Below are 12,417 nucleotides of genomic sequence, written 5' to 3' on the forward strand. Positions count from 1 at the left end.
GACTGGGACGCGTGTGCATCGGAATGGGGCGGCTTTGCACGTCTCAAGGCTTGAGAGGGCCGCTTCGTTCCCGTTGCCACTTGGATGAGCACTGGGCGTTTCTTAGCCGCCGTCCTACGGTTCTGGTGGCCGCGCTCTGCCTTATGCCCGGCGCGGAAAGGCATGTCGACGAGTCCACCACGGCAAGGTAGCGCTTTCGGCAATCGCCTGCCTGCCACATCTTTCGCAACACTTAACATTAGCTCCGTAACTGCGCTGCTCTTTCTGGTGTCGACGCATCGTCGTAGACGTGTGGCGTAATGGTTAGAGTGCGTGCTGGATTAACGGAAGGCTAGACTATAGCAAAAATAGGCCCATCTGCGTAATCCGCATGTCAAAATGCAGGCCTTGTTTTTATTGTTACCCACACTGAGATTTTTTTAATGCCGCATTGGGATTTTTCTTTTTTGTTGTTGTTGAAGAGCAGAATGTAAATAGAACTAAACTAAATAAATGATATAGCGGTTGCAAACATGATCTCTGTCTCTTTTCTAGGCCTTTCTTTTGCTGTTCAGCATTACTCATTAACATACACCCCAACCCTTTTCAAGACTTCTTTCCCTCAAAGTACGTGAAGTGAAATACATCTTAATTCTTTCCTTGCCAGGAGAAAGTGTGAAAATGAAACCAGTCTCCAGGAGAGGCTTCTGAATGCAGAGATCTGCCAAACAAATAAATAAAAATGCAGCTGCTTACAATGAGTAGAAATACTTCCCCGGTTCCCAACTCAAGCCAACTCACCTCACCATTGCTGCAATGCAACAGCCCTTCAGAGCCAAGATCTAGCCTGTCCACTGTCTTGAGAGGCGATGTTGAGAAACCACAGGTCAATGTGGGCCCCCAGCTGACCCCCAGAGTGCAAAAGCTGATGGTATGTCCTGAATGTGGCAAGAGCTTCAGTCGGACTATTCACCTGGTCCAGCATCAGAGGATGCACTCCGGGGAAAAGCCCTACAAGTGCAGTGAGTGTGGAAAGGGCTTCAGCCAGAGCTCACATCTTGTTCAGCACCAGAAGATTCACACTGGACAGAAACCTTACACGTGTCATGAGTGCGGGCAGAGCTTCAACCAGCGCTCCAATCTGATCAAACACCAGAGAATCCACACAGGGGACAAGCCCTATGTGTGTGCAGAGTGTGGGAAAATATTCAGTGACAGCTCCACCTGCATCAAGCATCAGAGGATGCACACGGGAGAGAAGCCATACAAGTGCCCAGAATGTGGGAAGAGTTTCAGCCAACAATCCCATGTGACCCAGCACCAACGGATCCACAGTGGTCTGAGGCCCTACATGTGTGCTGAGTGTGGAAAAAGCTTTGGGCAGGGCTCAGACCTCATTAGCCATACAAGAACCCACACTGGTGAGAAGCCCTACAAATGCAAGCAGTGTGGAAAATACTTCAGTGGGAATTCCAACCTCATAAAACACCAGAGAATTCACACAGGGGAACAACCACACATGTGTGAGGGATGTGGGAAATGTTTCCGGTTCCAGCCCCAGCTTGTGCGACATCAGAAACATCATGCCTGATTTTTTTTAAAAAAAAAACCACAAACCTACAAAAACCCAAATCTGAAGGGCAATGTCCCACAAGCGGAAAAAGTAAAAAGTAGAACTGAGATTCCATCCAGGCATGACAAAATTACGCATGCTGGGTAGCCCTGGCACCAACAACGTGCTGGAAATGCCTATCTTGAAAGGCTTGCAGTTTCCTGAAAAGCTCAGGCTTGTGGCTTGGGAATGTTCTTGGATCTGGGCCTTCTCTAGGATAGCAAAGTCAAGGAAGCAGCAAAAGTCACATTTTATCAGCTTTGGCCAATTCACTAGCTGTTGCACTTTCCTACAAAAGAACAACCACTGGGCATCTCTTAGTAACCTCCCAACTAGACTAATGCAATATAATGCTGTGTGGGGCTGCCCTTGAAGATTGCCTGGGACCTGGAATCAGTTCAGAACGTAGCAACCAGATTAATTTCTGGGTGTTAGCTACAGGTAACATATAACACAGATCCCATTAATTTCTGAGCTAGATTCAAGGTTCTGGTATTTACCTTTAAAGCCCTTTATAGTCAGGGTCCAGGATACTTCACAGAGCCCCTTCTTCGATATGTAGCTCCCTGCTCTTTGAGATCTAATACTGAGAACCTTTTCGTGGCCCCACCATCTATTTGGTTGGCTGTCACTGTTGAACACACGGTAACACTGGAACAAACATCCTAACTGCAGTCCAGCAGACCTAGACATGTTTTTATTTACTCAGGCCCTTTGTTGTTAGTGTCCTAGTTTACTGTTGTGTTTTCTTGTTGTTTGGTTTTATTATATTGTAACTTTGTTCCTCAATTTAAAAATTCAGAAAGAGTTATACATTTTTTAAATATTAAGTGAAAATGACACCAGCCCAAACCTGACAATAAACCCTTTTTGGTTCTAAGTGAAGCAAGAATCAGATAGTGGAAAGCTGTACGTTATGGGATTGATAACATACACTTGCTGATTCAAGCAAAGTTGTCAGCAAAATGTATAAAGAAGGAAGAGGCTCAAAGGCAGATGGAGTGTGGGTATCACATTAAAAATGTCTTGATAGAGACATTCACAGCCAGATTATAATTCATCTGTTTAGAAGGGCTACTAAAATAGATTTTATGGCTGTAATTCAATTTTATTTCATGTCTCTCTGAGTTGGTTTTCTTGTGAGAGTTGATTAAAAAACACCAAACCTGAACAATGGCCCAGTTCAGCAGAGGAAGAACTTAGAAAAACAAAAGCAACTGAGCCAAACCACTTGCTATCCCCTGCCCCCCTGCACACACATGATTTCCTGATTCACTAATAAGAAATGGATCTTATAAAACCCATTGATGAATTTTTTGTTCCAGTCTGAATTTGTTAAACTGTAATGCCATAAATTGTCTGGAAGCACCAAATGCATTCCTGGACCTGATCAGTGCTTGGATGAAAGTATATTAGACCATACTTTGAGCTTTCCAAGACACACAGGAGTGGGACACAGAAGCATGAAAGCATAAACTACTAAAATGTGTATATAGAAGTATAATATGTGTGCTACCTTCTGTGCTGAAAATTATGACATTCAAGAGATTAAGGATGTAACTGGGAACCATTCCTGTGTGACTCCATTTAAAATGGGTTTGCATAAAACAAAGGAATCTTCTTCATACTCAAATCAGTCCATTGGTCCCTGTGGCTCAGTGTTTTCTACACTCGTTGGTAGTGGGTCTCCAGGGTTTCTAGACAGGAGCGTTTTCAAACTCTATCTGGAGATGCTGAGGACTGAACGGGATCTTTTGCATGTAATGCATGTGCTCTACCATTGAGTTATAGCCCTTCCCCAATGAATATACCAATTGTAGCTTCTCTGGGTTGATAATTCTCCAGTTACATATTGTTGCTAAATTAAACTGGTTAGGGTAGTTACTCTATGAAAAGATCTCCGATTTTCTATGGTCAGGTTCAATCACATCTTAGCTTAATAAACCAAGATACATATGCCAGCATGCTACTTCTCTGTCTTTGCTGTGCATCTAAATGCAATGGGGATTAACCAGTTTCCCATTTAGTCCAAATTGATTTGAAGTTGACTTAAGTTCCTGGATTCTCCAGATCTGTGAAGCAGTCTCCCAGTTCAGTCAAAACGGACATCTCTGATTAATTGGAATTTCTTATTGCAATCAGGCACACCATGAATGGAGGAGAAAAGGGGCTGCATCCAGAGGCAGATCTATCTTGGCTTGGGATCTGTGTGACCTGAATGGAAACGTTTCTCATTGAGAAAATAGCCTAACGTGCTTTAGGAAGGAACAGTGAGTCAAATAGACAAAAAATACCGATCAGCTGTAACAAAAAGTTGGATTTATCTCTTTTCCTTATATACTAAGTTCTAAAGTTGTGGAATGAATTTTAAACCATCTAGGTAATGATAAAGTCACCATGGTTGTTAATTGTATAAATCACTTCTAATAAAGTGCTTCATAACTGTTCTTCCCATGAACAAAATTCTTGGAAGTCATTATTTCCATATGATAGTAAACTACCTCCTGGGTTCTCTTCTCCCCCCCCCCCCATCCAACATGCACTGAATTTGAGGAGGGGGACTGGCATCACCCCAACCTCCTTGCAGTTAGCACAAGTAGGGAAGGAGCGACAAGCTAGATTTCAAGCCAATTTAGGTCTTTACTGGTTTCAAAAAGTTCTGAGAGCTAAATTACACATTACGCTAATCATGCGGCATATAGCTGAGAGTTAGCTTTTTCTTTGTCTATTAAGCACACGTGGCCCTGAGTTGGATTGGGACAACCGTACACTAGTAGGGAAGGATTAAACCCATCCATCCAGTTCACTTCCTGAAATCGCCTCCACTGTGGGGGGCGGGGTTAAAAAAGAGGGGATCGCATTATAGATGTCTTTTTTCTCTTTTTTGATCCCACCATCGTGGGGTGGAAATTTCAGGAAACAAATGAGGGGCAGATTTAATCCCCCCCTTCCGGTGCACAGTGGTGCCAATTGAAATTAAGTCCGTATATGCTTACACTACAGTAAAGAAAAAAGCGAATCATGCGGCATTTATCTACACACTGTGATTAGTGTAACATGTAGTTTGGTTCTGAGTTGAAGGCTTTCAGGCCTCGGCAGAAATAAGGAAGGGGAGTGGAGCCTAAGCAGGCCCCCAACCCCTCGATCATCTAGTGTTATTGTCTGTATTGCATAAAGTGTTCTCACAAACACCAGTCATCAACACCTCTTACCTGGGTATTCTTTTCTATTACCATGGGTGGTAGCAATTTAACCCACCTTATGGTAGAATGCTTATTGCATTGTCCAGTAGTAGCTCTTAAGCCACTCTAGAAACATGTAACAATTTTCTCAGCGCTTGTACCAATCTCCAGAACCGTAATTAGTAAAAACAAAACAAAACCCCCACTACATAGCGTTTCTAAGCAACAAAAGCCAGAAAGGAGAAAATGACATCTTATTTTAAAGCTCCATCCCTACTCACAAGTATGCCCCACTGATTTCAAAGGGATTTACTTCCAAGTAGGTAAATTGGAATTATATTTCCATAGTAGTAGAAGTAACATAAGCGGATGTCTGATGTCCAGAAGATGGTGCTGTTAGCTCAGAAATGTATTCTGTGCAATATTCAAGGTTGCACAGAGAGCAAAAAGCCTGTCATGTTCACTGGCCAACATACACAGTATTTGTTCCTGTGTTAGATAAACATTCCTTGGAATATCGTTCTTGCCAGTCTCCTTTAAGCATTTTAAGCACAGTGCTGAAATTAAAAATGGTTCACATGATTCTGTAGTGCTGTAATGAACAAAGAGCATCTCCTGCAATGTGATAGGATTTATCATACCCATCCCATCCTAGAATGCCGCTTATGACCACACTATCTGCGGCCACAAATAGAAAACAAGAGCTGTCAGGGATGGGAGTAGCAGTGCACAGCTGTGTTATGGACAGACTCTTTAGCAGATTTGGGAGGATTGAGAAGCTGCTGGAAGAGGGGAAAAAACACAAATGCATTTTTGTTTTGTAAGTTATTTAGACTCTGCCTTTCTTCCATGATGGAATTCAAGCAGCTCAGTGAAGCCTGACCATGCGATAGCCCAGTCAAGGCAATTCTGCTCTCAGATTTCCCTACCAGCTAGTTGGTGTTCCTGCCAGCACTAAAGGAGAGGACACTGCAGAGCTTTCTGTTTTGTCAATGAAAACTCTGGAATATCCTCTTATTCGTGATAGAAGGATTCTTCAAGGGTGGGGCTCTCCTCATCCCAAGAAGCTGGATGGACAGCTTCTGAGCAGTAATTTTGGGGCCAGGCAAGTCCAGCCCCTAAGCAACTTGGCCTGGAAACAGCCAGACCATGGAGGCAAAGACGTTGACTATCCTTGCTCTAGAAAAATCCCAGATGGCATAAGGACTAAATCAGGACAGCAGGATGAGGCTGCCCATTGGAGTGCACAAGAGTGGGCAGAAGGGAGATCTGGAACTACTGGTAAATTTTTGGGTGATTTACAATAGATAGCAAGGAATTCTGATTCGCAATTGTTTAACCATCACAGCAACAAAATCACTCACTCCCTGCCTTAAGTTATGCTGCTGAAGTGAAGAGAGCTTGGGATAAAAAGGACTGGATTTTTGTGTGAAAAGACAGTGAAGTCTGTTCTGGTACTCAAAACAAGATCAAAGTTCTTTCATTCTAAGTGTTTGCCTTCTGCATCAGACTCTGGTTGGTGGAACTCTAGGTTGTAGTTAAAAAACAAACAACTTAAATAGATCCTTCAAGCCTGAATTCTTCCCACCTCTGCTCTACAGGGTGTCCCTCTGTTACCTCTAGGAGTCAGGAGTGGCTACCTGTGAACCTACTGGGTCAGTTGTTGCCCAGCTGGCCAGAGGGGTGTGTGGCCAACATTTTGTGACTTGGAGGTTGCAAAGCTGCAACAAATATAGCAATGGCGGTTCAGAGAAGACGACTGCTGTGTCCATCTCTATAGGATCACCTGGAGGAGAGCCACATGCTCTTTTTATCTCTCTCTGAGCCCTGCTCCTCTAGTTTAATAGGAATCAAAATGCCTGGGGTAGTGCTGAAGTTCACAAGATACAAACACCATTTAATCAACTAAATTGGGGTGGGTGGGTTACTGAGACATATACGGTGAATGGTTTTGGCAGGCTCATTCCACCATGAAGAAGACATACAGGCACAAGAAAACAAACAGCTGCCAGAATTAGCCTTCTATATCTAATGTGATTGTATGGTCTGTTGCTTTCATCTAGGTATGCAATGTAAATTTTGCTTTAAAAAGGTGAACCAAGCCAGCACAGATGGAAACAGATTGTTACTGACTGAGCTTCAGTGTACAAAAGTTGATCATTTTTTGGCAATTACGTTATTTATTCTCTTTCTACAACTAACAAACGTGTAATGCTTTTCACACTCCTGCTCACTCTGACACGTTGATGAAGCTCAGTAAGCAACTACTTGTTCAGGAGACGATTTAAATTTCACAATGGAAACCAAAACCATTCAATTAGTTATGACACTTAAGATAAGCCCATGCATCAGATTTAGATTATGAACCCAAGCAAAGCAGGAAAACCTGCTGTTTTCCCTCAACTTGAAACCAAGCAAAATGATCCTTCACAGTTGCTAATTCTACCCTCTTGGGGATGAAGAACACCCTGCATGGCAGGTTCTTGAGCTGCTAATACTTCCACACACACAAAAGAACAGAGAACAATGAAGTAACTTTCAAAGTTGGTGTTTCACCAAAATATTTATTGTTCAGATTTTTGTTGCCTTATTGAATGGCCTCAGCCAATTACCAGAAAGGAGTAATATTGGTCCTTGTAGAAGTATAAAAGCAATGGCTTTTTTTCTTTTGCACCCTGATCTTCTCATTCAAGCTCAGTTGTTTTCTACCAGTTGGCTTTAAAAAAGAAATAATTGTTGTCCAGAGTGTATTGTCAGCAAAACCTGAGCTCACGCTCTGCTTACGATAGGACCAATCAGCAGTCCCAGCTGAAGCCGTTTATGGCTATAGTTCAACTGTAAGGCAACGCTGATACATCATATCAGACAACAGTGAAATAACATGGCACGTTCTCATTACAGCAAAATCTACTGAGTTTCACTTTCAAAACAAAACATTAATCTCACTGGCAGCTCCCATTACTGAATGAGCAGGACATTGAAGAGGGAAAAAAAAGATACAAGAACTCCAAAATGTTGTTTGATATTACCCTGACTTTCTTAGTGCACTGCCCCAGATCTCACTTTTGGGTCATTTCCAAAGGATGATTTCCTTTTTCAGGTTTTCTTTAAAATTTCACTCTTATTTTGAATCAGTCTCCAAGCGTTACATGAAGTCTTTGTTTCTCTCAACATGAGAGACAGAGCAAATAGTGAGAGCCCCCACAAACTGTAGCAACTTTCCCTGACAACTACAGGATACAAAGCAGTACAGGTGAGAAGTATGTCATATGGGAGACGGAATATTTATTATACAAGGAAGTAGTTCCCCTAAATATCGCAGGTGGAAAGAGGACTCGCCATAAAAATATGGAAACACCATCTTTTCAGAGAAGAATTGGAGGACTAGCTTTGGCAAAAAAAAAACTTTGCTATGTTTCATTTCCTGGTGGAGTGAGCTGTCCTAAGGGGTTGACTGGATGAGAGCAATTGGTTGAAATTTGCCACCATATAAGACCTCAATTCCGATGATGATGCAGACAAGAGTCTGAATATATCTGGTGGCAGCACACATTCCTTGAAGCCAGCATGGCTCCGCACTATGATTGCTTCCGCTTTCCCAGTCCATTAACACAAGTCTTCCACTATAACATCACACCACAAGGGACATCCTTGTTGGGAACTCATTCTGAGGAAAAGAGAGAGGCAGAAGTTGTAAAACAAATTGCATCCGTTACAGCCTGAAAACGCAACCTCAACATGGACCTCAACATGCCCAGAGAGCTTCGGCTATTGGGCGGTATAAAAATGTAATAAATAAATAAATAAACAAACAAACAAACAAAAGTAGGCATTTGGCATCTGCTTTCAGGTTAAGAGGGCATAAAGTAACCTCCTACTTCTAATCAAGCTGGAAGCTTCCCCACATGCTAACTTGATCATGCCTTTCCATCTGGCCCACCCATCCACAAATCCCACAACCTCAACATGAAGGGCCAATTCACATAAACCTTCTGGAAGCCTGCTTGGAAACACGTTGTTTTCATTCCAGGTTCAAAACATGCTCATGGGTAATTCTTCATCTGAGCACTCTATCATGGGCATAAGCTGAAGTTTTACAAGCCACCAACCAACACACTCCAGGAATGCTTTCTGTGGGTTGCCAAATCATGGCCTACATTCAGTGTTAACTGCTCAGAAGGCTGGTTCACTATAGAGCCAATGTGGTGTAGTAGCTAAAGTGTTGGACTAGGAGTCGGGAGATCCAGGTTCTAGTCCCCACTTGGCCATGAAAGCTCACTGGGTGACTTTGGGCCAGTCACAGACTCTCACCCTGCCTACCTCACAGGGTTGTTGTTGTGTGGATAAAATGGAGAGGAGGAGGATTATGTATGCTGCCTTGGGTTCCTTGGAGGAAAAAAGGAAGGATATAAATGCAATAATAAAATAATAAATAAACCTAGATAGAAACCAAGAAATCTCACTGCAAGTACAAGGGTCATGTGAGCCTCTCTCTAAGCACCAGGTGCAAGTTGGCCTTTTTTTCTCCATCACTTTCCCATTAACCAAGCCAACATGCTTAGGAGAACAATGGCACCAACTGATTTTCCATTCCATGCTGTGTGTTGCCACCACTTTTTCACGATCACAGCTCCCATGAAGTTTTTTCCTCTTCCTTAGTGATCAGTGGGCAATTCTCTAACCAAACATAATCCCAAACTGCAACATCTGGTCTTAATGGAGCACATCAGTGGAATATGAGACAGTGCATATGCACCTTGAGCTCCTCAAACTGAGATAAACCACAAATCATTAAGAAGGAACTATATAAGCCATTGACCAAGGACTGAGTGCCTCACCCCAGTTAATGGACTGGTGATAACATTCACCCCTCCCTTAAATTCCTCTTAATAACAACTGTTCGAACTGCTAAAAAATAGAAACCCTTTCAAACACTGTCCAAGATGAATACTGTAAGGCGGACATACTGACTCTAAATCCTAGAAATACTTATGACCTAAAGAACAATTGCCTTCTACTCAGGTCACTAGGATTACATACAGGCAATTCCTGTTTCCACCCATTGTGGATTACTTAAAAGTTAAATTTACAATGTACTAAATGCAAATTTATTTTGCTTGTATCTTGATTATCTTCTCTTAGCCAAAGAACTTTCTGCTGCAGAGATTCCTCTTTGTACTCCCCTCCCTGTCTAAATGAAGGCAGCTTTTTATTATCCATTTGGGGTTCCAAAACCTAAGAACAAAAGATATCTTGCAGCTGCAGATATCTTTTTTAGCTTTTCCCTGCAAAATACTTGCAAGCAGTGGTAGGGTCTTTTCCCATTTGCAGCTTAGGTATCAGAACCAGAGTAAAAGATGTTTACAAAGGAGTGGCCCAACTTGCCCCATTAGCCCAGAACCTAGGTGCCCTGCCTGGTGATCCCTGTTCAGCCCATTTGGATCAGGAGTGTCAGACATGGCCTCACTGTTTTCTTGGGTTCTTTTTTCCTCTTCTTATCAGAGGCATTGAGGTTAGATTGTTCTCTGCTTCGGTATGAAGGGCCCCGGCTCAACTCCCTCTCACTGTACGGCGGCAGAGTGTCTTCTCCTTCCTCCTGCTGTGGAGGTTGCTGTTGCTGTTGCTGCTGCTGCTGCTGCTGCTGCTGCTGCCCTGGTTTGTAGGTGGATGGTGGAGACCAAGCATAGTATGTTCCTCCCCTTTGGCTGGATTGTGAGCTAAGCTTAGAAGGTGTCTCGCTGTGCTCGCCACCTTCATCATAGCTTCGCGATTTCCTCTCAAGGGCGCTGGTGAGGTAGGAGTGGTCATACTTCTGACTCCCTCCAGGTGTCCGACACACTAGCCTAGGCAAGTGTTTCTCCTCATGGGTACGTCTCCTGGGTGGGCTATACGTCCAGCCCCGATCAGAATCTGTCAGGGGCTCACGATTTCCTCCCCTGCGTTTGCCGTAATACTCATCTGAGTTGTCTGGGTGCTGTACTGGCCCTCCACGAGCTCCTCTTGATCCTGATCTCTCAAAGTGCCGGGGTTCCTGACTGCCCTCGGTCCGACGGACATGCTGACTGTAGGACTCGGCAAAGGCTGCCAGTTCGTCCATGGAGACGGCTGGCACTCCCATTGAGAAACTTTTCCTTGAGAGCATTTCCGACTTTGATCTCTGCTGGCTGTAGGAGACAGGGAAAGAATGCTTTCAGTTGACTGATCTTGTAACCTGCCACTCACCCGCTCACCCAGGGTGAGAAAGTAATAGTCTCCAGATGAGTACCTGAGTGACATATACCAGGAACCCCTTATGTTCCTTCTCCCTCTCTTTTCTAGCAAAGGAAGCAGAACCCAAATCACCCATAGGAAACTAATTCTCAGCACTGACAGATCCAACTCTAGAACATAGGAAGCTGATTTATATCAAGTCTAGTCCAGTACTGTCTACTCTGCCTGGCAATGGCTTTCCAACACCTCAGGCAGACCTGTTCCTTGACACTTGCTACCTGATCCTTTGAAACTGGTCAGGCCATAATTGAAACTGGGATCTTCTGCACACAACGCAGAGTCTCCACCACTGAGCTAGTGTCTCTCCCCAAGTGATCTGTACAAACAACCGGGTTGATTCATAGACTCCAGTACATGTGGTCCAGAGCATTGCACTTGGACCTCAGAACAAAAACTTATTGTGCAGGAAATGGTCTTATGGTCTTATGGTCTTCTATCTAAAAGGACAGTCAGTGTCCAAAGTTTACATGTTTATAAAGTAAAGCAGGCACTGATTCGATGATGAAGAAAAAGTGCCTGATCCACACTGTCCAGATACGAAATTGGCTAGTGTGCCTACCAGTCTTACAAGTAAACCCAGAATCAGGGAGCCAAATGCAGCTCCCTGCTATGTGTACATGAAATGATAAATGCTAACTCGCTGCTGCATGATGCGTAAAGTGGCCTGTGAACTGTCCAAAAGTAAAGCATCTACGGAATCCCAAAGAAGTCTATCCATCTGGTAAGACACTGCCACTCAGACTTCAATTCCTCACCTGTACAAGACAGATACTGGCAACTTAACTTACTTAACATTGGCACTTTGGACATTAATAGATTGATGCACTCAATCCAGTCCTTACATAGGTAACGTAGGAAGCTGCTTTATAATGTGTTAGACACTTGGTCCAGTATTATTGACATGACTGACAGCAGTGTCTCTCTAGGATGTCAGGCAGGATTCTTTCCTTGCTCTACCTGGAGAAGTCGGGGATCAAACCTAGGACCTTCTGCATGCAACACTGAGCTATGGCCTCTACCCAAGGAATCCTTGATGGATTGGTCTGAGGATCCCATCACTCCAAGCACAACTGTTTTGGTCTCGAGGGCCATATCCAGTGTCAGTTGGGGCTGCACATGTGTGCATGCGCGTGCGCACGCACGCACACACACACACACACACACACACACACTCCCCTTGCCCACATCTCCTCTCCCAGCTCTCTGAGATGTAGGGATTACTGGGAGAGGATGGAGATAAGAGCCTCTCCCATCCCTCAGTCATTGCCTCAGAGGTTGCTGTTTCTCTGCTGCTACTAGCAGTAGTAAAACTGCTCCATTCCCCCACTGCAGTCCAGCTGATCATCTAAACTGCAGGGAAAAGTGGGTGAGGTC

The 12,417-nt window shown here is 43.8% G+C and overlaps 2 protein-coding genes across 3 annotated transcripts in view; one reads left to right on the plus strand and one right to left on the minus strand.

Annotated features, from left to right (window-relative positions):
• Positions 1–736: 736 nt before the first annotated feature.
• Positions 737–3,918, plus strand: LOC134399621 (zinc finger protein 3-like). The gene is made up of 2 exons (XM_063127704.1): positions 737–1,400; positions 3,734–3,918. Exons 1-2 carry the CDS (start codon positions 737–739, stop codon positions 3,742–3,744), a joined length of 675 nt encoding a protein of 224 aa, XP_062983774.1. The 3' UTR covers positions 3,745–3,918.
• Positions 3,919–8,201: 4,283 nt separating this feature from the next.
• The window catches only part of ILDR2 (immunoglobulin like domain containing receptor 2), a 56,981-nt gene continuing 52,765 nt past the window's right edge, over positions 8,202–12,417 (minus strand). For both annotated transcript variants that reach the window (XM_063126792.1, XM_063126791.1), the window contains 2 exons: positions 10,241–10,937; positions 8,202–8,440 (listed from right to left, as the gene is read on the minus strand). In XM_063126792.1, coding sequence (XP_062982862.1) covers positions 8,405–8,440; positions 10,241–10,937 — 733 coding nt within the window. In that variant the 3' untranslated portion in view covers positions 8,202–8,404. The remainder of the gene's footprint in view (positions 8,441–10,240; positions 10,938–12,417) is intronic.

This window comes from Elgaria multicarinata, chromosome 5, assembly GCF_023053635.1.
Source record: "Elgaria multicarinata webbii isolate HBS135686 ecotype San Diego chromosome 5, rElgMul1.1.pri, whole genome shotgun sequence".
NCBI classification, from domain to species: Eukaryota; Metazoa; Chordata; class Lepidosauria; order Squamata; family Anguidae; genus Elgaria; species Elgaria multicarinata.